Consider the following 27,551-nt stretch of genomic DNA (forward strand, 5'->3'; position numbering starts at 1 on the left):
AGGAGCAGTGAATAATAACGTGAGCTGCTTTGGGTCTCCGTTGTGCAGATAAGTGGAATGTAAATAATAAATAAAAACATTGGAGTAAAAGATGCAAGATTTGCACACCTCCTATAAGCTTATGATACATAAACATGGACTTCAGCATAATAAATAAGAACCCTGACGGGTCAGACCACGGTTCGCCTAAGAAGAAGAAGAGTTTGGATTTATATCCCCCCTTTCTCTCCTGCAGGAGACTCAAAGGGGCTTACAATCTCCTTGCCCTTCCCCCCCCCCCACAACAAACACCCTGTGAGGTAGGTGGGGCTGAGAGAGCTCCGAGAAGCTGTGACTAGCCCAAGGTCACCCAGCTGGCGTGTGTGGGAGTGCACAGGCTAATCTGAATTCCCCAGATAAGCCTCCACAGCTCAGGCGGCAGAGCTGGGAATCAAACCCGGTTCCTCCAGATTAGATACACGAGCTCTTAACCTCCTACGCCACTGCTGCTCCCAGCATCAGTGACCAAACAAATAGCAGTTAACAAGCAGGGCACAGATGCCGAAACTTTCCCATTCTTGCACCAGCACCTTTGAAACTGGCACTTTAAGGTACACTTTCTCTGATCATGGAGGTTCCATTTCACCATCTTTGATGTATCTAATCATTGTTACAGCTGCCAACAAGCCTGTGGAAAAATGCCCTTTTAACAGAGGCTTAACGTGTGGGAATCTTCAGCTGAACCTTTTCATGGCGTCACCAGATAGATAACATCCGTAAATCCTCTATTCAAGAGACAGGACATTGTTCACCCCCTCAAGCAGTTACTAGCCTATCCATGATGGAAATTCAGGTTGCCAGCTGGCATGTGTGTCGGGGAGGAGTGGCCGCACTCCTGTGCCTTTTAGATGTCCAGATAATTTAGCAGGGATGCTTTTCCCAGCACAGAGGAGAAACAATGGGAAATCGGCTATACTTCTGCTTGCTGGGCAGCTCTTAAAGGAACAGAAACCCTGCACGCCCCAGTTGACTAGCAGCCTTAATGGCAAATAATGGTACTGAAAAGCCAACATAAGAGCCTAAGAAATAGCCACGAGAGGGCAACATAGGATAGGAAATGGGAAAAGGCGGTGTCATTGATGGTATTTCGGACCAGCCCGGCGATGGCAAACCTGTGACACGTGACGAAATCCAGGACTTTGCTGCTTGCGATCAGAGCAAAGCTTCAGCAAACAAGGAGTTAACCGCCGTCGCTGAAAGGCAGTTATGACGACTGAGGCTGAGATTAAGCTTGGGAGAGCCACTCTTATCTCACCTCGGTCCTGGGTCCTTTTCCCTCCTAATAACTCCAGACAGCTGATTTCTCAAAGATTTATTGTAAAAGTTCAAAACAAAGAAATAAACATAAATGCTTTTAGAGAAATTGACCAGCTGTATGCTTCTTGTGGATCTCTTGGGACCTCTAGCCAAGAGGTGCTTCTCTTAGCTTAGCCCATGATAGAGTCACCTAGGCTTTGTTCCCTCACTCTCCAAGAAAACTTTTCCCGCTCGCCATGAGGTTTCCAAAACCTTTGAAGTTTCATGCTAGCACCTCTGCATAGTTTCCTGTCCCCCCTCCAGGAGATCAAAAGGCAAAGATGCTTTTCACAGTCATATGTGACTTCCCTTTACTGTAGCGATAGCATCTTCCATGACACGCCCCCTTTTGGGATGAAGTCTGTAAACTCCATGTTCACATACTTCAGCTTCCTATTAATACTGGTTGCATAATATCACATGTTTCTAGCTAATACATAGTTCAGCTAACTATTTTCCATCACATATCATGAAAGCAAGCCTGGGAGAGCCAATGCTTGTTTCATTAAAACCTGGGTTCTTTTCTCCAATAACTCCAACCAGCTGAGGTCTCAATGATTTTTATTGAAAAACAGAAAACAAAGAAATAAAACTTAGATGCAGTTAAGGGATTGCTTAGGTGGTCATATCCCTTTTCGTTCTTTGTCCCCATTCCGGGAACCCATGGCCCAGAGATGCTTCTCTGACCAGGTCTCAAGATGGAATTCTTAAAACCTTTGTTTCCCCCTTCTCAGGAAAACTCTGTTCAGGCCACGAGGTAACTTAGGCCTTTGAAGTTTCATCCTAGCACCTCTGCATAGTTTCCTGTCCTTCCTCCAGGAGATCAAAAGGCAAAGATGCTTTTCACAGTCATATAGAATTTTTGGGAAGAGAAGGCTGCATGCAGGTCGAGATGGTAACCAGAGAGTCTGATGCTGATGGCATGAGTGCTTTGGGAGAAGATGTGCCAGGATCCGGCAGGGAGAAGTCAAGGGGCCAGGGCTCAGGTCTTGAGCGGGGCGCCCAGAGGGCTTTCTCAAGCGGATGGCAGGAGCTCCTAAGAAGCTTTATGCTGCATCTACAGGCTATTTGGAATCTTTTGACAGCACAGCAGAGAAAACAACTTCCAAAATTCGAAGCTGGAGGGGATCAAAGTCTCAAGGGAGGGAACGAAAAGCCTCCAGGTGGGAGAATGTTCCATTCAGATGCAAGTGAAGAGAAGCCTGGAATTTTCCATCACAGCAGTTGTGTAGGATAATGCTCATGTCTTTCTTTTCTAGACAAAAACTGCTATCTGAAACTAACCGGCCTTGCTCATCGTTGAGCTATGGACTTTTTTTTAACAACAACAACCTTTATTTGGCATTTAAAAATAGGTTCTAGAGCATTGCCAGACATTTTTGAAATACAAATCAAGAGTACATTCAGAGCGCAGACAGGAAGACTATATAGCAGTATACATTACTTAGAAAGTTCTGTCACTTGTAAAAGAAATTTTGCTACTTTTTCCAAGAGCATGACATCTGTGCTGTTTAACAGAAGCTCCACAACAGAACAGTCAGAGTCACTTTCAGATTTGTCTAGGGCCAGCCTGGGAGAGAAATTCCTAATGCCCACGTATCTGAGCTATGGACTTCTTCCACCTGATGGATCCCTTCCAGCCTACTTCAAAAATCTCTCCTCCCCATTACTGAGACGTTTCTTTATGCAAGCTGGTCTAAATGGTCTCTCCTCTCCAGTTCTTGGTGGAAGATTCCTTCAGGTCCCATTACAAGCTAGAACTTGTCAGTGTTTGCCCAACCAAGTGGAAACAATTGCTCATATTGTCGAAGGCTTTCACGGCCGGAATCACTTGGGTGCTGTGTGGTTTCCGGGCTGTATGGCCGTGTTCTAGCAGCATTCTCTCCTGACGTTTCGCCTGCATCTGTGGCTGGCATCTTCAGAGGATCTGATGGATCCTCTGAAGATCCTCTGAAGATGCCAGCCACAGATGCAGGCGAAACGTCAGGAGAGAATGCTGCTAGAACACGGCCATACAGCCTGGAAACCACACAGCACCCAATTGCTCATATTGTTCTCGCCACACAGAACTCCGGAGTCTCTACGTTGAACCTCATATTAATTCGTGTCTTGCCACTTCTGACCAAGACAAGCTACGTCTGCTCTTGAATGACTGCAGTACTAAAAGAACTACAGACGTAGCAAAGTTTTTGGCGACAGCTTTATCGACAACTGAGCACTCCTGTTGATCAACCAATAACCTTTCTATTTGTTGTTATTGTTAGTCTGATTGTTGTTTTATCCATGCCTAATAAAGGAAATGAAATGTGTTTCTTTTCTTTTTTTATGATCCTAAATCTTTATTAAGCACTTCTGCAAACAGCTTTTTTTTTGCAACAAATGTCGGTTAATTCGCCAGCTATTGTGCACGTCAGTAAACAAAGCATTCAAGACAAAACAAAAGAGTCTCCTTGTAGGAATAAACCCATCCACCTTCCTGAACGTGGTGGACAGTAATAACAATTTCTTCGGTATTTCCAGACCACAACCCTAAACCTACTTGCTTGTAAGTAAGTACCACTGAAATCAAAGGGATTTAAATAAATGCGTTTACGGTTCAGGCTTTTCACGTGACTACTGTGCGTGAAAAAATTTGCATGTGTTAAGAACTTTGTTCCATCGCTGTCGGTTGTCCGTCCCGTGACTCGTCGGCTGCGCTTGTCATTGTCGCAACAAATCCTCCACCGGGTTGATTTCAGGGACATAGGTATAGATTTTTTAGGGGGGGGGGGTTCGGGGGTGGGGCCACACCCCCACCCGCCCCTACAGGAGAGAAAGGGAGGATATAAATCCAAACTCTTCTTCTTCTTCTAAACTGAGGACCTCAGATTCTCCCTTTAAATCCATGCCAAGTGGGTGGATTTAAAACGAGAATCTGGGGAAATTTGGGGGGTGCCTGCTGTCAGGGGTGCAATTGTTAAGCTAGAAGCACCAAACTTTCAGGGTATCTTTAGGAGTCTCTCCTAATGATACCACCCAGGTTTGGTGAAGTTTGGTTCAGGGGGTCCAAAGTTATGGACCCTCAAAGGTGTAGCCCCCATCTCCTATTAGCTCCCATTGGAAACAATGGAGGATGGGGGCACCCCCTTTGGGAGTCCATAACTTTGGACCCCCTGAACCAAACCACACCAAACCCGGGTAGTATCATCTGGAGAGTCCCCCAAACAATCCCTGAAAGTTTGGTGCTGCTAGTCCAAACAATGCGCCCCCTGCAGGCCAAAAACCGAAAAAGCACTAAAATGCTTAAAAAACCCACAAACGGGTGGGCGGAGCTTCGGACATGAATGGGGGGGGGGTTTCCAAACCCGAGAACCCCCCCCCCCCTTACCTACGTGCATGGTTGATTTTCTTTGCTTTGGAAACCGTGTGCAACCTTTCCAGAATCGACAGCTGCAAAACAGATTTCTCCTTGGATTGCTAAATCCAGCTGCTCAGGAACCACTAGCTATTTCTTCTAACCAGGATGGGACTTCCTGTTGAGCACCTGCAAACATTTTGACCCCCCCCCTTCCCCCCCCCCCCGGGTTTTCTGTGGGTTTTAAGATCATGACCCAAAACCATTTCAGCATCTCCTGTTCAGATTAAAAGCATATTATTTTCTGCTCATTTGGTTGGTTCTCACCTCTCCTGGGTTTGGATTTTCTTGGGACGGATGCAGCTACTTGCCAGGTTTACAAAACTCCTGAGTAGTGAGGAATTGGCAGTCCTGCTTCCGGCGGATCTGTCAACCGCTTTCACTTTCATGGTGCCGGAAAATATTCTACAGTCACGTCTCTAGCTTTACAAGGACGGATGGGGAGGAGGAAGCTACTTCCTCCCTTTCCCAGTTCGTGGGACTTTCGTTTTCATTTGCTGAGTGCAGCCGAGGGAGAAGGGCCGCGAGAGGAGAGAGCGGTGAGTTTCCCCCAGTTCCTGACTTTTTCCAGCCTTCTTTTAAACTTCGTGGGGACCTAAGGATCAGGCAATCAGGGATCTAAAAGGATCTATTTCTGAAGCTCTGGGGAGCCACTGAGCATTCTTGACAGTTCAACGACATAAGGCAGCTTCGTTTAAAGGCATTCAAAGCGCATTACTTCCCGCACGCCACGTTTGTTTAGTCGCACTGTTACTTTGGCAGGTTCTAAGGCTGCTGGGGGCTGTCCTCTCTGGGATGGAAGGGTGGTGTAGTGTAGTGGTTAAGAGCAGGTGGGCTCAGAGGTGGGATCCAGCAGGTTCTCACAGGTTCCCGAGAGTAGGTTACTAATTATTTGTGTGTGCCGAGAGGGGGTTACTAATGGGTGATTTTGCCACGTGATTTTTGCCTTAGTTACGCCCCTCCTCTCAGCAGTAGCAGGCAGAACTTGAAGCAGTCTAGCAGGAGGTGCACCGGCGTGCGTGGCAGCCTGCGCCTGCATGCATTCGTTTCCCGCCCAAGGACCGGCGCAGCGGCTGCGTCCTTGCCACAGCCCCGGCCAGGAATGCCACGCCCCGCCCCGAAATGCCCGGCCATGCCCCCGGAATGCCCCGCCCAGCCCCATTGGCGCTACGCCACAGTTTGAATCCCACCACCATGGGAACCTGTTACTAAAATTTTTGGATCCCACCACTGGGTGGACTCCTGCAGGGAGGCTAAGCAGTTCTGCAGCGATTGGCCAAATAGCTTCATGCCCACCACCAAGCTACTTCGCCTCAGGTGTCTCCCAGTGTGAGGCTGCACAGAATACCTACAAAGGTGAAAGCAGAGTTGCACTTACCTGTAGCTGCAGTTCATTGAGTGGGTTTCTGTGTAGACACACAGCCCTGCCTCCTACTGTGGGCTGCTATTTTTTTTACTGCACTACAACTGGCTTTCCAGGTGTTCCTTGTCTAGCTGGGGTGGCGGTAGGAGAACTGAGGGAATAGCATCACATGAACATTTGGACGAGAATCTTTTAGAGCCGCAGAGCAGGCAAAAAGCTTGAAAATCTTTCCGTGGCAGGCTGCTCAAGCGCAGTCCCAGTGTGTGTCTGGACAGAACCCCATTTGATGAGCTACCGTTACAGATAAGTGCAACTCTGTATTTATAATTGCTCTGTGAGTTTGTGGTACACATTCTGGTACTTGCCCTCAGTGATGACAGCAACATAGACAGAGCAGGCATTCCTTTAAAATATTTCCCAGCATCGCTTTCTCTTTCACAGCTTTCAGGCGCAGTATATTCATATTATTATGGTCATGTGATCAGAACTGAGCCCACTTTTTGGAGCACTCATAGGTGCTTTTCTCCACTCCAGAAACTTCGGCCTGGGCCCAAGATGGCCGACACCGTCTGCTGCAAATTGGTGGACTACTTGGAAGAACTGACGGAGGAGGAATTCAAGAAGTTTAAGATGCACCTTGAGGAATATCCGCTCGAGGAAGGCTACAAGCCCATACGGCGCTGTAAGACCGAGAAAGCCGGTGCCATCGAAATTGCCCGGCTCATGGTCAGAGCATATGAGGAGGCCATGGCGTTGCAGATGACAGTCAAAATCTTGGACAGGATAAACAAGAAGGATCTGTCAGCAAAAGTCAAGCAGGAGATGCCAGCCCGTAAGTAAAAGGAGCCAGACCACAACAAAACTGTATTTTCTGAGGTTCTGTTCCTTCATAGGCCTTTAGTTCAGGTCACTATGGAACCTACCTGACTCATCAATATGTGTAGTGGAGCAGCAGTGGCGTAGGAGGTTAAGAGCTCATGTATCTAATCTGGAGGAACCAGGTTTGATTCCCAGCTCTGCCGCCTGAGCTGTGGAGGCTTATCTGGGGAATTCAGATTAGCCTGTACACTCCCACACACGCCAGCTGGGTGACCTTGGGCTAGTCACAGCTCTTTTGAGCTCTCTCAGCCCCACCCACCTCACAGGGTGTTTGTTGTGATGGGGGAAGGGCAAGGAGATTGTAAGCCCCTTTGAGTCTCCTGCTGGAGAGAAAGGGGGGATATAAATCCAAACTCTTCTTCTTCTTCTTCTATCATACAAGAAATACATGGAATTTCACATGCTGTGCCACCTCCAGCTAGCTTGTTGTTGTTGTTGTTGTTGTTGTTATTGATACAAAAACAGTTATACACAGCAAACAAGATCAATATACTGGATTTTGTATTACATCACACGTCGGATATTATTTATTAAATTTATAGGCCGCCTCATCCCCGAAGGGCTCGAGGCGGCTCACAACACGGCTGTTTCAACAGCAAATTCATACGACATAAAAATAACCCATTAAAACTCAGCAGCAATTAATAATGAATAATTAAAACAGCAAGATTGTGTAACACGTATACACGTATACAGAGGCGCCCGATCTAAAGGCCAAAGGAAAAAAGAAAAAGAAAGAAGAAAGAAAGGGAGGAGATAGGCAGGGCCAAGATTGTTGTGCCAAGATTAAAGATGTCCTGGTTTAGAGCTAGATGGGGACAGACGTAATGCGAACACCAGTTGCCTTGTAGTCTCATCTTGGTCTCTTAAGACCTATATTGTCTGCTTGGACTGGCCTTTGGTCTCAGAAGATTTCAGGTGTTTTTGTTTAGAAGTAGTGTTGTATGAGCAATCCTTTGCCTCAGAGAGAGCAAAGCCCAGTCTTTTAAAACTGCACTATACATTTTAAAAATGTATAGTGATGCATAGACATGAATAGTGGGGTAGATAGGTTCTATTCTGTGTAGAGAATGGCACAAGACAGTGGATGGAGTGGGTAAGAATTGCCTCTTTTGGGGGGAGGGCACAACTGTTGTTCGTACTTCGAAATCCAAATCACACACAAAGACAGTAATTTGCCAAATAATAAGGTACTTATGTCATAGAAACTTCCGGGTTTTTTTTCCTATGCCGAATATTTACCCTTAAACCCTTCAGTTTCGGCACCTGGCCTTTAAGCATCAGAATGAGATAAAATCTTTAGCATCATTATTTTTTTTAAAAAAAAAACCTATTTTCTGTATTGGATCTTAATTTAACCCCACTTTTTGTCAGTGGGGAGGGGGGTTCCGATTTATCTAGATAATTCTATCAAATGTTTCCAATTGTCCATGAACTTAAGTTATTTTCTTTAAGTAGCAAAGTTAACTTGGCCATCTCGGCCAGCCTTCTTCACACACCATTCTTCAATTGTAGGAATAGCTGGGGTTTTCTATTTCTGCGCATTCAATATTCCTGTTACTGCTGTCATGTATAAAAACAAAATCTCCATGTTTTCTTTCTAGAGATCTGTCCCTAAGAATTGTGTAGCAAAGCAACAAGCACAGCCTGTTTATTGTTTTATGAGCTGATTGTCTGGAAATGCTCACCTTTTGGTTTTGAAACCAGATCTCTTATCCTGATTGCATCCACTTGTTAATCCGAGTGGTGCAAGAGACATTTCTCTTATTTTGAAAACAATAGAAGCAGGGACATATGAAGCTGCCTCCTGCTGAGTCAGGTGATTGGTCTGTCAAAGCCACTATTGCCTTCTCTGACTGGCAGCAGCTCTCCACAGTTTCAGGAAGAGGTGTTCTCTCATGCCTAGTATCTGGTCCTTTTAACCATTGGATCTGTTGAGGACTGAACCTGGCCAATAAGATTCTCTAGCACTGAGACATGTTCCCTTTCCCTAAAAAGCAGAAAGATGTTGTGCGTGTGTGCGTAAGATATAGATAAATATACAAACACCATGTGTTTGTAGTATTTCAAATTAAATATTTAAAATATCTGTATTTGTATATGATATTTATTTCATTAACAAGAACAGCCATTTGTTTCTGACAGGCTTCTTTCAGCCTGCAAAGCCAGTGCCTGTGACCAAGGAAGAAAAACAAAAACAGAAAGAGAAGACAGAGTCGGATATGTATGAGCGGTTCTTCGGGACTCCAAAGAAAGGTCTGTTTCTGGGGGGAAATTCAGAAGCTTCTAGGTCAGTGATGGCAAACCTTTTTGAGACCGAGTGCCCAAATTGCAACCCAAACCCCACTTATTTATCGCAAAGTGCCAACCTGGCAATTTAACCTGAATGCTGAAGTTTTAGTTTAGAAGAAACCGGTTGGCTCTCTTTTCCTCTGCCCCACCTGCTCGAGCAGGGACCAGCCTGCTCTAGCCACCAGCAAGTCCCACATGCACTGCTCTGTGCCTCTCTAGCATGTCTGCCTCCTCTGCGCCCGCCCCCCCCCCCAGGCAGCAGCCACCCGGAGCACAGGCACCAGGCCCACCAGTCAACTTTCTTGTTCACCGTGGTGCACGCACGTCTTGCTCAGTGGCCCAGGCCAGCCTAGATGTGTGTGTGGGGGGGTGTGATTTTCCGCCCCCCCACATGACAAACTCTGTGTGTGTGTGCCCACAGAGAGGGCTCCGAGTGCCACCTCTGGCACCCATGCCATAGGTTCGCCATCACTGTTCTAGGTGGAGGTCACTGTAGAAAGGCTGCAGGCAACTTGGCCTTCCAAATGCATGTTAGCCCTCTGTTTTGAGAAACATGCAGTTCGATCTCGTCAGACATTGGTCCTTGGATGGAAGACCATCAAGGAAAGCTCTGCCGGTGAAGGCAATGGTAAATTATGGCCAATTGTGCATGGAGCATCTCCTTGCCTCAAACAGCATTCCTTTGGCTCAGAGAGCCAGCGTGGTGTAGTGGTTAAGAGCAGGTGGATTCTAATCTGGAGAAACGGGTTTGATTCCTCACTCCTCCACCTGAGTGGCAGAGACGTGTCTGGTGAACCAGATGTGTTTCTGCACTCTTCCATTCCTGCTGGGTGACCTTGGACTAGTCACAGTTCTCTCTGAACTCTCTCAGCCCCACCTACCTCACAAGGTATCAGTTGTGGGGAGAGGAAGGGAAAGGAGCTCGTAAGCCCCCTTAAGTCTCCTTACAGGAGAGAAAGGTGGGGTATAAATCCAAACTCTTCTTCTTCTCTAGATTTTCAATTATGCAACTGACCCACCTACCTCACAAGGTATCAGTTGTGGGGAGAGGAAGGGAAAGGAGCTCGTAAGCCCCCTTAAGTCTCCTTACAGGAGAGAAAGGTGGGGTATAAATCCAAACTCTTCTTCTTCTCTAGATTTTCAATTATGCAACTGATCCAATGTATTCTCTGGGATGGATTTTCAATTATGGAACTGTTCCTAAACCACCACACTTTCTGAAGGAGAATCCCCACATTTTCCAATTCCCTGACCATTTTTTTCCCTCTTTGCATGGAAAGCGGAGCAGAACACCTTCTTCTATTTCTACTTCTCACTTGCCTTGAAAGCCCCTTGCCGAGGTCACCGTAAGTTGGCTGCAGCTTGCAAGCACTTTGTGCACACAATCCGGATCCCATTGCAGGACTGAGGAAAAGACTTCTCAAACTGCTGGCCATCTTGCTGAAGCATTCAGCAGCAGCAAAAAGAAAATCAAGTAGTAAACCACAGAGTAGAAGCAGTGAAAACCGGAAGCAGAGCCATTGAGGCCTGGAAAGAGACGATTGTTAGTGTTTGGCACCTAAAACAGCAGTGGGGTGTCACGGGCATAATGGTGGGAAGAGAGCTGCCACCGGTTCCTCGCAAGCACAAAGCCCTCAAGCAACCAACAGAGAAAACCAAATGTTTTCCCTCCAGAATGGCCAGCATTTACAGTGGCTTGCTATGTCGGGAAGAGCATTTTTTTAAAGGTGCATATAATAATAATAATTGTGTGGCATCAAGTTGTGACTGACTCATGGTGACTCCAGAACTATGGGGTTTTCAAGGCAAGAGATGACCAGCAGAGGGGATTGCCAATACCTTCCTCTGCATAACACCCCCATTCTTTCTCAGTGGTGTCCCATCCAAGAACTAATCATAAGAACATAAGAACAAGCCAGCTGGATCAGACCAGAGTCCATCTAGTCCAGCTCTCTGCTACTCGCAGTAGCCCACCAGGTGCCTTTGGGAGCTCACGTGCAGGATGTGAAAGCAATGGCCTTCTGTGGCTGTTGCTCCCGAGCACCTGGACTGTTAAGGCATTTGCAATCTCAGATCAAAGAGGATCAAGATTGGTAACCATGAATCGACTTCTCCATAAATCTGTCCAAGCCCCTAATCATGGCCAACCTCACATAAGCTTTAAAGTTCTGATGAGATTTCACTACTGGGGGCTACTCAAGCTGCTAAAACCTGCATATATACATTTATGCAAATACACATTCATCCTTCACCTTACAAGAAGATTTTTAAACAACTGCTTTGTAGAATGGGGTGTACATGTGAGTGTTAGGGACGTCACTGATGCTAGCCAAGCAGCATGTGCAGTGTCCGTTTTTCCCATGCCCATCTTGAAACCAAACCAAACCTCCATAGAACATTTTTTTTAAAACTTCCACCGGAAAGAGAGAAAGTGTATATAGGCTTGGAAGGTAGCACGGATATTATCAAACACCTCCACCACTGATAAAATAGTACATTCGTCTCCACCAATCCTAGTCTGATTTGAAAATATGTAAACAATAGTTTCTTAAGCTGATGAACATGGAAACACTCCCCTTTTTCCCTGTCTCTTTAGTGGAGGTAACACTGGATCCCAAAACAGCCTTCCCCACGCTTATCCTTTCTGAAGACCGGAAGAGCGTCCATCTGGGAGAAAGAGCCCAACCTCTGCCTGATAACCCTGAGCGATTCAATTTCTTACCCTGTGTTCTGGGAGCCGAAGGCATCACCTCTGGGACCCTGGAATGGGTGGTGAACGTGGGCAAGGCCAAAAGCTGGTCCATCGGTGCCGTTCGGGAATCAATTGATAGAAAATGGTACCTCTACATAACAGCCGAACAGGGGTTTTGGGTACTGCAGCTGCATGAAGGAGAGTACACAGTCTCAACTACCCCATTCACCAACCTTTTCTTGTGGAAGTCGCCACAGAGAATCAGAGTGCATCTGGACTACGACCGTGGTATCCTCTCCTTTTATGATGGTGACTCCATGGAGCACCTCTTTAGCTTCAACTATCCATTTTCCGAAAGGATGTTTCCCTTTTTTCAGGTCTGGGATACTGAGATCCCCTTGCAAATATGCCCCAGTGATTCCTAGAGATAACATAATCAAGTCATTGCCAAAGGCTTTCATGGACGGAAACAACTGAGCGGTGTGGGTTTCCCGGGCTGTGTCTGATGGCTTTTGCTCTTGTTTCGCCTGCATCTATGGCTGGCATCTCCAGAGGCATGTCATAATAAGATGGGCTATGATGTATGGCCGAACAGCCTCATATCTTTGTGGCACCGGGATCATACACTTTATCAGTTTTCGCCAGCATGGCCGAGGTGGCCACGCTGGAAGGGGCTGATGGGACTTGTAGTCCATAACATCTGGCGTGCCAAAGGTTCGCCACCACAGGCTAAGGAGAGGAGAAATAAATCTTATCGTGACCTGAAGAGATGCAGGTGAGATAGTAGGGGGAGGTGAGATAGTAGGAGCAAAAACTACCAGACTATTATATGTAGTCAGTATAATAGTGGGAGGAGAGTTGCCACCACAGAAATCCTTCCAGTTCCTTCCAACCCTATGAAAACTCAGTAGGGTTTCTGATAATGGTAATATTGGAGCATGTATGTAGAAACTGTCCTGAGTCCTGCTTTCTTGGGGGAAAGGCAGGATAAAATCTCAAAACTAAAATAAACTAATGATTAGCAGTCCCTCTTGTCTTATGTTATGCACAAAGTTTTTGCATGTACTATTCATTGCTGCAAATCACTGTGCGGAATAATTACAGGGATATGTGGACCAGCCCGTATATCACAACTTCTATACCCCTTCTGCACAGGCAGAATAATGCACTTTCAATCCACTTTCAATGCACTTTGAAGCTGTGCGGAAAAGCAAAATTCACTTGCAAACAATTGTGAATGTGGGGTGCTGTGTGGTTTCCGGGCTGTATGGCAAGATGTGGGGTGCTGTGTGGTTTCGGGCTGGCATGGCGTTCCTGGCAACATTCTCTCCTGGCCGTTTCACCTGCATCTGTGGTTGGCATCTTCCAAGGAGGATCTGATTATAACAAGATCCTCTGAAGATGCCAGCCACAGGGCTGGCAAACGTCAGGAGAGAATGTTCAGATCCTCTGAAGATACTCAACCGGACCATACAGCCCGGAAACCACACAGCACCCCAGTGATTCCAGCCGTGAAAGCCTTCGACAATAAATTGTGAATGTGAATTGGAAGTGCATTATTCTGCCTGTCATGTATAAAAGGAAGGGGGGTATAATGCCTGTCTCTTTGTAGAAGCGCAAATCCCACTGTTTTTGACATCATACTAGAATTTATAGTTTAGACTCATTCTGTTAGGCTTAACACGTTTAAAAGAAACTGGCAGTTTGAGGATGTGCCCAGCAATGACAGCCTTAGTTGTACATCAAAAATATTTTTGGTCTGTTCATGTAAAAGTCGATTTTATTATAAATATACAAATAAGTAAACACATAATATTTTCTAATTTGTTTTTCTTCTTCTAAGATTGAAATATATCTTGTCAAAATATTTTAGAGCTAGATTTCTGTCAGTAGCACATTAGAGACCAACAAAATTTTCAAAATATAATCTTTCAAGAGTCAAAATTTCCTTTAAGAACAGAATGCTAGATGGGATAAAAGAAGATAGAGTGGGGAGCTCTCTCTCAAAGTGGTATTACATTTATATGTTAATTTATTAAAGTATCAAGTTCCATCCGGTTGTTGTGTTTTATTTTCATGGTTAGGTAATTTACCTGTTTATAATTGTTGTGGGTTTTTTGTTTTCCTGTTTATCTTTTTCTTCCCTATATTTTGAGAAAATAAGTATATTTTTATGCAAAAGCAACTCAGCATCCCTGCGTATCTTTATGTCGTCATTGTGCAACTCTCTTATTTAAGAATTTATACCTTTTTAAAACCCATCAATTCCTCATTCTTCATCAGTAGACCTAAAAAGAACACATTTGTTCCAAGGTAAGTATGCACAGAATGGCACCCCGACAGAGCCATCCTATGCAGCGCTACACTGTTCTTGAGTCCATTGACATCAACAGTCTTAGAAAAGCAACACTCTATTTAGGAGGACACTAGCCAACCCTCCCACAATCAATAAGAAGAAGAAGAGGAGTTTGGATTTATATCCCCACTTTCTCTCCTGTATGGAGACTCAAAGGGATTTACAATCTCCTTTCCCTCCCCCACCCCCCCAACAACACCCTGTGAGGCGGGTGGGGCTGAGAGAGCTCCAAAGAACTGTGACTAGCCCAAGGTCACCCAGCTGGCATGAGTTGGAGTGCGCAAGCTAATCTGGTTCACCAGGTAAGCCTCCACAGCTCCAGTGGCAGAGCAGGGAAACAAACCTGGTTCTCCAGAATAGAGTGCACCTGCTCTTAACCTCTACACCACGCTGGAAAACTCTGTCCACTTCACCCAACCACAGTGTTACAAATGCACAGAGTGATCATTGCCTTTCATTGCCGTCTCCTTCTGATTTTAGACAAGGCGCCTTTGACTTCCTTGTTCCTGAGGCTGTAAATGAGAGGATTGGAGTAATGGAGTGTAACCAATTGCATAAAAGAAAGTAGTATCTTGTCACGGGTTGAACTACAGAGTTGCGTTGGGACTCAAATAAGCAAAGATAGCTGTGCCATAGCAGAGGGTGACCACGGTCAGGTGGGAGGTGCACGTGGAGAAGGCTCGGTGCCGGCCTTCTGAAGAGCGGATGCGCAAGATGGCTCCGATGATATACACATAGGAAAGCATGACTAGACTACAGGGGATCAACAGCACAAGGACGCCAGCCACCATCAGTGAAATATCATTGACGAAAGTGTCCGAGCATGACAGCTTGACCACAGCCAGGACTTCACACACAAAGTGATTGATGGTATTGAAGTGGCAGAAATGAAGGCACATGGTGAACGCAGTCTGCACCCCGGCATTGAGGAAGCCAACGAACCAGGAAGCGATTGCCAGTTGGATGCACACTCTCGGGCTCATGATGACCTTGTAATGCAGGCAAGTTGGCAGAGCGGCGACGATCTGTCGTAGGCCATGGCTGCCAACAAGATGAACTCGGTGCTGCCCAGGAACAAAGAGATGCAGAGCTGGGCCATGCATTGGTCAAAAGAGATAGTTTTGTGGCTGGTCAGGCAGTGGGCCAGCAACTGGGGCACCACACTTGTTGTGTAGCAGATGTCCAGGAAAGAGAGGTTGCTCAGGAAAAAGTACATAGGGCTGTTGAGCCGGGATGCGGCGCGGATGGTTGCTATGATGGTTTTATTGCCTGCCAGGGTGATGAGATACATGAAGAAAACCACCCCAAAGAGCCATAGATTAGTTCCTCGCACTCGAGAGAATCCCAAAAACACAAACTCTTGGACGCTTGTCTGATTGGGGGGTCTCATCGTAGAGCTGAACGAGTGGAAACAGAATGGAAGTATAACGCCTGGCTGGTACCTTGTGATTCGAATAGGTAGCCAATCTCCGTGGGATCTGGAAACCCTCCTGGAATTCGCCAGCTGATCTTCAGAAGACCAAGATCAGTTCTCTAGGAGAAAATGGTGCTCGAGGGGTGACTTCATGGCATCACACCATGGGAACAGGAAAATAGGTTTGGAATATTATATTTGATACAAAAGAATAAGGGATCTATATAAACTGAAAAGCAAGGAGTCTCCCTCTCAGTAGTAAAAAGTAACTGGTCAGAAAGTTACAAAGCAGGGAAGATCTTATCATATCACTAAGGAATTGATAACATCCCGGTATAGGACTAAAAAGGCATGAGATAAAGCGTGTCTTAGGCTCATTCCGCACATGCAGAATAATGCACTTTCAAACTGCTTTCAGTGCTCTTTGAAGCTGTGCGGAATGGCAAAAATCCGCTTGCAAACAGTTGTGAAAGTGGTTTGAAAACGCATTATTTTGCGTGTGCAGAAGGGGCCCTACAGTCCTAAAGGCATCCTCAGTCAAATAAGAGAGAATAAGATAATAAACACAGAAAGGAAGATGTCAAACGTTAGAGGAGAGATAAATCTAATCAGATAATTAAAATGTGTTTTTCTATAGTTTAATGAACTCTGAAATGATAGTGAATACGAAAGGTAGTGTGGAGACGGGCCAGAATGTGTATAAAATTGTTTAATCAAGGAAGATTGATTCAAATGAACCAGAGATTGCAATGAATCAAAATGGTGCTTCTGTGTAAGTGACCAGCAGAAACCTGCATGTTTGCAAAAAAAGGTCAAAAAGCCATGTTACCAGGTTTCTCAGTGAATATGCAGGCCAGCAAGATAACATCTTTGACATCTTGGCACTGAGGGCCTACGTGACAGCAGACAAGATGCATTTTATATGACCTTGTTTTCTTGGTTAGGTTTTTGGGTTAGAACTAGCTAAACCAATGTGATTAGTTAAATTACAAAGTGGTTTTTCTATATAGTTAAATGAGCACAGAGAAATAATAATGGGAGATATTCACATGTATTAGTATTTCACTATAATTCTATTTTCTTAGAATCATTGTATAATTGTTAGAATCATGTTTTAACATTTCATGCTGGGGAATTGAAGAGAGGTTTTATGACCCAAAGGAATCCTGCATTGCCCTTTGGCGCATCTCTCTGAGCCAAACTAAAAGCAAAGCGAGTTTTCTTGAAGACAGTGAGCTAGTCCCTTTATATGGCAGTCCCCTTTGTATATGCGTATTAGGAGGCCATAAACCAACAGCACATGTAGTGTTTGAGTAACAGAATATACGTAGGAAATATAGGCTGCCTTCATGTGACCAGTTCTGACCAATTAGATTTTTTTAAGGTATATGGACTATAATACGTGAGAGTAGGGGAAAGGATTTTATGTGACGTCTTTATTTCTGCATCTATAAGAATTAAGACTCTTCCTCTAATTTCGCCATGCAAGCCTCCTTCTGGAGAGCCACCCAGGAGAAGTTGCAATCTCCTGTAACATTCTAAACATTGGATTAGCGCCTCTCCTTAGGGAGAGAGTCACTCTTCTGTAACTTATCTGTATTCTGTATAACGTTCTGAATTCTGGGTCTATATCACTCCGAGTGGGCACTGGGAGTGTTCACACTCTGTAACTCTGCTATATTCTGCCAAGTAAAACTGTCTGTTTGTTTCTCTAATATCAGATGCTCTTGTTTTTTATTTCTAGCTTAGTTTTTCTTTAAAACTAATCTTGCTGTGTAGGACCAGAGAAGCGGCTCTGGCCCCACAGTAGGCAAAAGATGTATTCTAGGCATAAATATTGTTACAATCATTTTCACCTTTTTAGTAAATAAGATGTATGTGAAATCATGTTATCCTGAAGAAGTTCCTCTTTGGACATCGCCCCCCCCAGGAATGTTGTCCGATTATTTGGAGTGAAACTTAGGAAGGCTGGAATTCAGTTTTATTGCCTTATTAATGGAAGAGACAACAAGCCAAAAGAGCAGACGGAAATTCCAGCTCTGTGTCAAACTAGCAAATTTGATTTTAAGGTGAAGGGCAGGTATGTAAGGAAATCATGGTGTGTGCATTTTTGAAAGTATAAGAAGAGAGGTCTTTTGTCTGGTTGGGTGTGACACTCTCAGAGACAGAGAGAGAGCTACCACCCTGTATGTTAGATGATGGATCTCACAGCAGTAAAAAATATTTTCCTCTCTTAAAACCTGTGGTCTTTGGGCATTCTTTTTCTTCACCCATCTTTTAAACCGTAACTGAGCTAGGTTAGGTTGAATTCTCACCCCACAATACAATGCTGAGGTCCTTCCCCTACCCAGACTCCCCCGCCCCCCAGAATATCCAGGATTTTCTTAACCCAGAGTTGGCAACTTTTGACTTGAGCAGTAAACCTCGTCTAGCAACATTCTCTCCCATGTGTGTTATATCTAAACTATATCATAGTTAGGACCTCGAAATTCCCTGCGCCTGTTTCGGGATTTTTTAGTTTAAATTTTTTATTATTTAGTGACACACATTAGCCAAAAGAAAAAAAGATACAAAAAAGACATCACCGCGAAAAACGAAACTTGATGAAGGGAAACATCAATAGAACAAAATTAATTATGTTACACTTTTCAATGTATTTTGTTGTTTACACAGTTAAAGAAGATTTTTTTTTTAATGCTTTGTTGAAGCCTAAGCCTTGGATGCTGTATTAAATCACGCCTTTCTCGGCGCCATAAAGCTAGAGAAGGTTTTAATATTTTTTAAACTGTTTTAAATGATCTCAGTGTTTCTAAATGGAGCTATTTTGGTCATGTGTTAAGAACATAAGAACTAGCCTGCTGGATCAGATGAGAGTCCATCTAGTCCAGGGGTAGGGTACCTGCTTGACTCGAGCCACACATGTTGCCTCTTCTGCCCTTTGCACTGTGGCTCCCGCGTGCCGAAGCTGTCAAGTCTCCATCGCTTGCCCATCCTGTGGTAGCAGGGCGGGAGGCATTCAACTGCCCACGGTCGGTTACGCTGCTGGCATGTTTCCTCTCGCCCCCCCCCCCATTGAAGCTGGTGGGCTTTCTGGTGGTCGGCAAGGCTGCTGCTAGCTTCATCGCTTGTCAGTCCTCCGGGTGGCAGGGTGGTGTGCAAATCCATGCTTTCAGAATGAGAAAGCGGAGTAAAGGTAAAAAAACAACTCTATATATATAGTGTTATCTTTATTTTTTGAAATGTCAAAAAAATTATTTGCGGCTCCAAGTGTTTTTTTTTCCCCGTGGAAAACGGGTCCAAATGAGCTCTTTGAGTGTTAAAGGTTCCCACCCCTGATCTAGTCCAGCACTCTCTGCCACCAAGAGTGGCCCCACCAGGTGCCCGTGGGGATTCACATTATGGGAAACATCAGGAGCCAACCGAGTGTGATAGGGAAGGGGCTGCCTACAAGTCCGATAGATAAATTAACATAATATTTCTCATGTGTCAACTTTGGCACAAGCAAAATAATATTTAAAATGACATGATGAAACAGAAGATGAGTTTTCAGAGCGTGGGCTGGCAAAAGACATAGACTCCAAATAGTGCAAAACATCTGCAATCCCTTTATTTTTCTTGCCACTCTAATTTGATTTGTGAATTTGTCCAACAGTCAGATTCCACACATTTGTAGGAGATGATGATGTAAGCTGTTTTGGGCCCTCGTTGGGGAGAAAAGTAGGTTTTAAATATCTAAATAAGTTGGGGAATCCACAGATGAGCACCACCTTGCACAGGTAGAATCGCCTTCTGCTCCTACAAGGGACAGCTTTGGATCCCAACCAATTTATCTTGGGAAACCATCTGCCCCAGGGTGTGACTCATTGAGGTGGGATGGAGATCCCAGCATCCTGGTTTGCTGAAGCAATTGTAGTGGGCTTCACCTTTTACCAGCCACCCCCAAGATCATCCTTTCATCCCGCAAATTATGGGTGAACATTCATTACAATTCATTAAACAGTTTTTCAAAACCACACAGCAGCAGCAGCAGAAGAAGAAGAGTTTGGATTTATATCCCCCCCCCCCCTTTCTCTCCTGTAAGGAGACTTAAGGTGGCTTGCAAGCTCCTTTCCCTTCCTCTCCCCACAACAAACACCTGGTGAAGTAGGTGGGGCTGAGAGAGTTCTGAAGAACTGTGACTAGTCCAAGGTCACCCAGCAGGAATGTAGGAGTGTAGAAACACATCTGGTTCACCAGAAAAGCCTCTCCACCCACTCAGGTGGAGGAGTGGGTATTCAATCCCAGTTCTCCAGATGAGAATCCACCAGCTCTTAACCATTACACCACACTGCTCTTACGGGCATAACAGCTGCAAACCCAGACAGAATCATGACTACAATTGATATTTCCAGCTTCTTCTGTGTGGGATGGAAGGGTTCATACATACCTATGATATCAAATGTCAGGAGTGTACCTCAGCCACAATTTCTGCAGTGAGTCCTTCTTCAGTTCTGTGCTGGCTGTACTGTTAGATCCTACTGAGGTACAATGCAGACTGTAACGAACCAGAATTCTCCTCTTCTGGAGTCTTCTACAGCTCTTTAGGTTGGATCCAGCCAACCTTGCTTGTTGTGAAAAAGAAAGGAGGGTCTCCTTTTGACCTCCCCCCAAATGCTATGTTAGGAATCACAAGAACTGCATGTTGTGGGGAACAGAGCAACAACAAGGAAAAGAACTGGGTCGGACGGAGTAAAATATCTGGCTGGTTCCTGCCCATGGATTCATATGCTGCACAAGATAATTGTTGTCATTGCACTGCCAAGAATTGGGAAGGAAGCAGCAACTTTTCATAAAGAATTAAAGGGAAGGTGTTTCCTCGGTTGGACTCCAGCTCTGCCCCATGGCTTACTTTGACTGGTATGCAAGCAAGGAGATTTACTCAGATAACGTTAAAGAATATTTGAGCTGTTGCCAATGAACATATTGTGCCTAGAAGATAATTGAGTTGCAGTTCCTATTCTCCAGTGGAAAATTAACTATGAAGTCTCTTGGGTTACAAACGGCAGGGCCAAAAGTTTTTGAAGTCAACTCAGATTTGTGCCAAAGGTCCAGTTTAAAGGGATTAGATTCTACAACCCCATCCTGCTAAACTGGATCGTAAGATTTTTTTGCAACCAAGCCTTTGTCCAATGGCTTTTTGCAATAGGGAAAGATTTCCTTGGATGGAAGAACTTATTATTATTGGTTGATTTCAGTCAATGATGATAATAATAAGTTCTTCATTATTATCATTATTGATTGACTTCACAGCTGCCAGTTCTTTAGCTGGGTGTTGGCCTTTCATTACAATTCCAGTCTCCTGGAACCTCTACATAACAGCCGAACAGGGGTTTTGGGTACTGCAGCTGCATGAAGGAGAGTACACAGTCTCAACTACCCCTTTCACCAACCTTTTCTTGTGGAAGTCACCACATAGAATCAGAGTGCATCTGGACTACGACCGTGGCATCCTCTCCTTTTATGATGGTGACTCCATGGAGCACCTCTTTAGCTTCAACTATCCATTTTCCGAAAGGATGTTTCCCTTTTTTCAGGTCTGGGATACTGAGATCCCCTTGCAAATATGCCCCAGTGATTCCTAGGAATAACATAATCAAGTCATTGCCAAAGGCTTTCATGGACGGAAACAACTGAGTGTTGTGGGTTTCCCGGGCTGCATCGGATGGCTTTTGCTCCTGTTTCACCTGCATCTATGGTTGGCATCTCCAGAGTCATGTCATAATAAGATGGGCTATGACAGTGGTGGCGAACCTTTGGCACTCCAGATGTGGTGGACTACAATTCCCATCAGCCCCTGCCAGCATGGTCAATTGGCCATGCTGGAAGGGGCTGATGGGAATTGTAGTCCATAACATCTGGAGTGCCAAAGGTTCGCCACCACAGGGCTATGAGGAGAAATACATCTTATCGTGACCTGAAGAGATGCAGGTGAGATAGTAGGGGGAGGTGAGATAGTAGGAGCAAAAACTACCAAGCTATTATATGTAGTCAGTATAATAGTGAGAGGAGAGTTGCCACCACAGAAATCCTTCCAGTTCCTTCCAACCCTATGAAAACTCAGTAGGGTTTCTGATAATGGTAATATTGGAGCATGTATGTAGAAACTGTCCTGAGTCCTGCTTTCTTGGGGGAAAGGCAGGATAAAATCTCAAAACTAAAATAAACTATTGATTAGCAGTCCCTCTTGTCTTATGTTATGCACAAAGTTTTTGAATGTACTATTCATTGCTGCAAATCACTGTGCGGAATAATTACAGGGATATGTGGACCAGCCCGTATATCACAACTCTATGGCCCCTTCTGCACAGGCAGAATAATGCACTTTCAATCCACTTTCAATGCACTTTGAAGCTGTGCGGAAAAGCAAAATTCACTTGCAAATTCACTATTATAAAGATCCTCTGAAGATGCCAGCCACAGATGAAGGCGAAACGTCAGGAGAGAATGCTGCTAGAACACGGCCATACAGCCCGGAAACCACACAGCACCCCAGTGATTCCAGCCGTGAAAGCCTTCGACAATAAATTGTGAATGTGAATTGGAAGTGCATTATTCTGCATGTGCGGAAGGGGTATATGCCTGTCTCTTTAGAAGTAAATCCCACTGTTTTTGACATCATACTAGAATTTATAGTTTAGACTCATTCTGTTAGGCTTAACATGTTTAAAAGAAACTGGTAGTTTGAGGATGTGCCCAGCAATGATAGCCTTAGTTCTACATCAAAAATATTTTGGTCTGTTCATGTAAAAGTCAATTTTATTATAAATATACAAATAAGTAAACACATAATATTTTATCATTTTTTTCTTCTAAGATTGAAATATATCTTGTCAAAATATTTTAGAGCTAGATTTCTGTCAGTAGCACATTAGAGACCAACAAAATTTTCAAAATATAATCTTTCAAGAGTCAAAAATTTCCTTTAAGAACAGAATGCTAGATGGGATAAAAGAAGATAGAGGGCTCTCTCTCAAAGTGGTATTACATTTATATGTTAATTTATTAAAGTATCAAGTTCCATTCGGTTGTTGTGTTTTATTTTCATGGTTAGGTAATTTACCTGTTTATAATTGTTGTGGGTTTTTTGTTTTCCTGTTTATCTTTTTCTTCCCTATATTTTGAGAAAATAAGTATATTTTTATGCAAAAGCAACTCAGCATCCCTGCGTATCTTTATGTCGTCATTGTGCAACTCTCTTATTTAAGAATCTCTTTGTATACCTTTTTTAAACCCATCAATCCCTCATTCGTCATCAGTACACCTAAAAAAAACCACATTTGTTCCAAGGTAAGTATGCACAGAATGGCACCCTGACAGAGCCATGCTATGCAGTGCTACACTGTTCTTGAGTCCATTGACATCAACAGTCTTAGAAAAGCAACACTCTATTTAGGAGGACACTAGCCAACCCTCCCACAATCAATAAGAAGAAGAGGAGGAGTTTGGATTTATATCCCCACTTTCTCTCCTGTATGGAGACCCAAAGGGTTTTACAATCTCCTTTCCCTCCCCCCCCCCACAACAAACACCCTGTGAGGCGGGTGGGGCTGAGAGAGCTCCAAAGAACTGTGACTAGCCCAAGGTCACCCAGCTGCCATGTGTTGGAGTGCGCAAGCTAATCTGGTTCACCAGGTAAGCCTCCACAGCTCCAGTGGCGGAGCAGGGAAACAAACCTGGTTCTCCAGAATAGAGTGCACCTGCTCTTAACCTCTACACCACGCTGGAAAACTCTGTCCACTTCACCCAACCACAGTGTTACAAATGCACAGATTGATCATTGCCTTTCATTGCCGCCTCCTTCTGATTTTAGACAAGGCACCTTTGACTTCCTTGTTCCTGAGGCTGTAAATGAGAGGATTGAGCATGGGTGTAACCACTGCATAAAAGAAAGCAAGCATCTTGTCACGGTTGGACACAGAGTTGCCTTTGGGACTCAAATAAGCAAAGATAGCTGTGCCATAGCAGAGGGTGACCACGGTCAAGTGGGAGGTGCACGTGGAGAAGGCTCGGTGCCGGCCTTCTGAAGAGCGGATGCGCAAGATGGCTCCGATGATATACACATAGGAAAGCATGACTAGAATACAGGGGATCAACAGCACAAGGACGCCAGCCACCATCAGTGAAATATCATTGACGAAAGTGTCCGAGCATGACAGCTTGACCACAGCCAGGACTTCACACACAAAGTGATTGATGGTGTTGAGGTGGCAAAAGTGAAGGCACATGGTGAACGCAGTCTGCACCCCGGCATTGAGGAAGCCAACGAACCAGGAAGCGATTGCCAGTTGGATGCACACTCTCGGGCTCATGATGACCTTGTAATGCAAGGGGTGGCAGACGGCGACGTATCTGTCGTAGGCCATGGCTGCCAACAGGATGAACTCAGTGCTGCCCAGGAACAAAGAGATGTAGAGCTGGGCCATGCATTGGTCAAAAGAGATAGTTTTGTGGCTGGTCAGGCAGTGGGCCAGCAACTGGGGTACCACACTTGTTGTGTAGCAGATGTCCAGGAAAGAGAGGTTGCTCAGGAAAAAGTACATAGGGCTGTTGAGCCGGGGATCGATGCGGATGGCTGTTATGATGAGCGCATTGCCTGCCAGGGTGATGAGATACATGAAGAAAACCACCCCAAAGAGCCATAGATTAGTTCCTCGCACTCGAGAGAATCCCAAAAACACAAACTCTTGGACGCTTGTCTGATTGGGGGGTCTCATCGCAGAGCTGAATGAGAGGAAGCAGAATGGAAGTATAACGCCTGGCTGGTTCCTTGTGATTCGAATAGGGTTGCCAATCTCCTGGTGGGATCTGGAAACCTCCTGGAATTACAGCTGATCTTCAGAAGACCAAGATCAGTTTCCTTGGAGAAAATGGCAGCTTCAGAGGGGGGGACTTCATGGCATCACACTATGGGAACAGGAAAATAGGCTTGAATATTATATTTGATACAAAAGAATAAGGGATCTATATAAACTGAAAATCAAGGAGTCTCTCTCTCTCAGTAGTAAAAAGTAACTGGTCAGAAAGTTAAAAAGCAGGGAAGATCTTATCATATCACTAAGGCTGATTCCGCACACGCAAAATAAGCACTTTTAAGCTGCTTTCAGGGCTCTTTGAAGCTGTGCGGAATGGTAAAATCCACTTGCAAACAGTTGTGAAAGTGGTTTGAAAACGCATTATTTTGCGTGTGCGGAAGGGGCCCTACAGTCCTAAAGGCATCCTCGGTCAAATAAGAGGGACTAAGATAATAAACACAGAAAGGAAGTTGTCAAAGGTTAGAGGAGAGATAAATCTAATCAGATAATTAAAATGTGTTTTTCTATAGTTTAATGAACTCTGAAATGATAGTGAATATGAAAGGTAGGCAAAAGATGTATTCTAGGCATAAATATTGTTACAATCATTTTCACCTTTTTAGTAAATAAGATGTATGTGAAATCATGTTATCCTGAAGAAGTTCCTCTTTGGACATCGTCCCCTTCAGGAATGTTGGAAACTGATTATTTGGATTGGAACCAGGAAGGCTGGAATTAGTTTTATTGCCTTATTAATGGAAGAGACAACAAGCCAAAGAGCAGAGGGAAATTCCAGCTCTGTGTCAAACTAGCAAATTTGATTTTAAGGTGAAGAGCAGGTATGTAAGGAAATCATGGTGTGTGCATTTTTGAAAGTATAAGAGAGGTCTTTTGTCTAGTTGGGTGTGACTCTCTCAGAGACAGAGAGAGAGCTCACCCTGGGTTAGATGATGGATCTACGCAGTATAAAAATATTTTTTTTTCTCTTAAAACCTGTGTCTTGGGCATTCTTTTCTTCACCCATCTTTTAAACCGTAACGGAGCTGGGTTAGGTTGAATTCTCACTCCACAATACAATGCTGAGGTCCTTCCCCTACCCAGACTCCCCCCCCCCCCCAGAATATCCAGGATTTTCTTAACCCAGAGTTGGCAACTTTTGACTTAAGCAGTAAACCTCATCTAGCAACATTCTCTCCCTATGTGTGTTATATCTAAACTATATCATAGTTAGGACCTCGAAATTTCCTCGCCTGTTTCGGGGATTTTTAGTTTAATTTTTATTATTTAGTGACACGTTAGCCCAGGGGTAGGGAACCTGTGGCTCTCCAGATGTTCAGGAACTACAATTCCCATCAGCCCCTACCAACATGGCCAATTGGCCATGCTGACAGAGGCTGATGGGAATTGTAGTTCCTGAACATCTGGAGAACCGCAGGTTCCCTACCCCTGCGTTAGCCAAAAGAAAAAGATAAGCAAAAAAACATCACTGCAAAACGAAACGATTTAGTGAAACAATAGAACAAAAATTAATATTTACAATTTTCAATGTATTTTGTTTTACAGTTAAAGAAGATGTTTTAATGCTTTGTTGCCTAAGCCTGGATGCTGTATTAAATCATTTCTTTCCCAGTGCCGTAAAGTTAGAAGGTTTTAATATTTTTAAACTGTTTTAAATGATCTCAGTGTTTCTAAATGGAGCTATCTACCGGTTATGTTTTAAACGATTTTGGTCATGTGTTAAGAACATAAGAACTAGCCTGCTGGATCATACCAGAGTCCATCTAGTCCAGCACTCTGCTACTCGCAGTGGCCCACCAGGTGCCTGTGGGAGCTCACATTATGGAAACATTGTGAGCCACCCGGAGCATGTTGGGAAGGGGCTGCCCACAAGTCTGATAGATAAATTAACTAAATATTTCTCATGTGTCAACTTTGGCACAAGCAAAATAATATTTAAAATGACATGATGAAACAGAAGATGAGTTTTCAGAGCGTGGGCTGGCAAAAGACATAGACTCCAAATAGTGCAAAATATCTGCTATCCCTTTATTTTTCTTGCCACTCTAATTTGATTTGTGAATTTGTCCAACAGTCAGATTCCACACATTTGTAGGAGATGATGATGTAAGCTGTTTTGGGCCCTCGTTGGGGAGAAAAGCAGGCTTTAAATATCTAAATAAGTTGGGGAATCCACAGATGAGCACCACCTTGCACAGGTAGAATCGCCTTCTGCTCCTACAAGGACAGCTTTGGATCCAACCAATTTATCTTGGGGGGGGGGGAAACTATCTGCCCCAGGTGTGACTGATGTGGGATGGAGATCCCAGCATCCTGGTTTGCTGAAGCAATTGTAGTGGCCTTCACCTTTTACCAGCCTCCCCCAAGATCATCCTTTCATCCCGCAAATTATGGGTGAACATTCATTACAATTCATTAAACAGTTTTTCAAAACCACACAGCAGCAGCAGAAGAAGAAGAGTTTGGATTTATATCCCCCCCCCCTTTCTCTCCTGTAAGGAGACTTAAGGTGGCTTGCAAGCTCCTTTCCCTTCCTCTCCCCACAACAAACACCTGGTGAAGTAGGTGGGGCTGAGAGAGTTCTGAAGAACTGTGACTAGTCCAAGGTCACCCAGCAGGAATGTAGGAGTGTAGAAACACATCTGGTTCACCAGAAAAGCCTCTCCACCCACTCAGGTGGAGGAGTGGGTAATCAATCCCAGTTCTCCAGATTAGAATCCACCTGCTCTTAACCACTACACCACACTGCTCTTATGGGCATAATAGCTGCAAACCCAGACAGAATCATGACTACAATTGATACTTCCAGCTTCTTCTGTGTGGGATGAAGGGTTCATACATACCTATGATATCAAATGTCAGGAGTGTACCTCAGCCACAATTTCTGCAGTGAGTCCTTCTTCAGTTCTGTGCTGGCTGTACTGTTAGATCCTACTGAGGTACAATGCAGACTGTAACGAACCAGAATTCTCCTCTT

General features: G+C 44.6%; 2 protein-coding genes and 1 pseudogene across 3 annotated transcripts; 1 reads left to right on the forward strand and 2 right to left on the reverse strand.

Annotated features, from left to right (window-relative positions):
• The first annotated feature begins 4,920 nt into the window (after positions 1-4,920).
• On the forward strand, positions 4,921-21,493 carry LOC125445293 (E3 ubiquitin-protein ligase TRIM39-like). Of its 2 annotated transcripts, XM_048518297.1 has the most exons (5): positions 4,921-5,268; positions 6,627-6,924; positions 9,117-9,227; positions 11,860-12,110; positions 21,077-21,493. In XM_048518297.1, exons 1-5 carry the CDS (start codon positions 5,167-5,169, stop codon positions 21,344-21,346), a joined length of 1,032 nt encoding a protein of 343 aa, XP_048374254.1. In that variant the 5' UTR covers positions 4,921-5,166; the 3' UTR covers positions 21,347-21,493. The 2 variants fall into 2 exon arrangements, with proteins under 2 accessions (XP_048374254.1, XP_048374253.1); XM_048518296.1 differs by lacking the exon at positions 21,077-21,493 and having other exon boundaries at positions 11,860-12,477.
• LOC125445294 lies at positions 14,766-15,701 on the reverse strand (annotated as a pseudogene).
• A 2,055-nt stretch (positions 21,494-23,548) lies between the features above and the next one.
• On the reverse strand, positions 23,549-27,533 carry LOC125445295 (olfactory receptor 2F1-like). The gene is made up of 2 exons (XM_048518298.1): positions 27,418-27,533; positions 23,549-24,668 (listed from the first exon to the last, which is right to left on the reverse strand). The coding sequence occupies exon 2, from the start codon at positions 24,476-24,478 to the stop codon at positions 23,549-23,551; it is 930 nt and encodes a 309-aa protein (XP_048374255.1). The 5' UTR covers positions 24,479-24,668; positions 27,418-27,533.
• Between the last annotated feature and the right edge of the window lie 18 nt (positions 27,534-27,551).

This window comes from Sphaerodactylus townsendi, linkage group LG15 (genome assembly GCF_021028975.2).
Source record: "Sphaerodactylus townsendi isolate TG3544 linkage group LG15, MPM_Stown_v2.3, whole genome shotgun sequence".
NCBI classification, from domain to species: domain Eukaryota; kingdom Metazoa; phylum Chordata; class Lepidosauria; order Squamata; family Sphaerodactylidae; genus Sphaerodactylus; species Sphaerodactylus townsendi.

Coding starts and splice junctions, on each gene's coding strand:
- LOC125445293 (XM_048518297.1), top strand. CDS start 5,167: ATGGGGAGGAGGAAGCTACTTCCTCCCTTTCCCAGTTCGTGGGACTTT. Junction 6,925..9,116: donor CAAGCAGGAGATGCCAGCCC/GTAAGTAAAAGG, acceptor TGTTTCTGACAG/GCTTCTTTCAGCCTGCAAAG. Junction 9,228..11,859: donor CTTCGGGACTCCAAAGAAAG/GTCTGTTTCTGG, acceptor CTGTCTCTTTAG/TGGAGGTAACACTGGATCCC.
- LOC125445295 (XM_048518298.1), bottom strand. CDS start 24,478: ATGAGACCCCCCAATCAGACAAGCGTCCAAGAGTTTGTGTTTTTGGGA.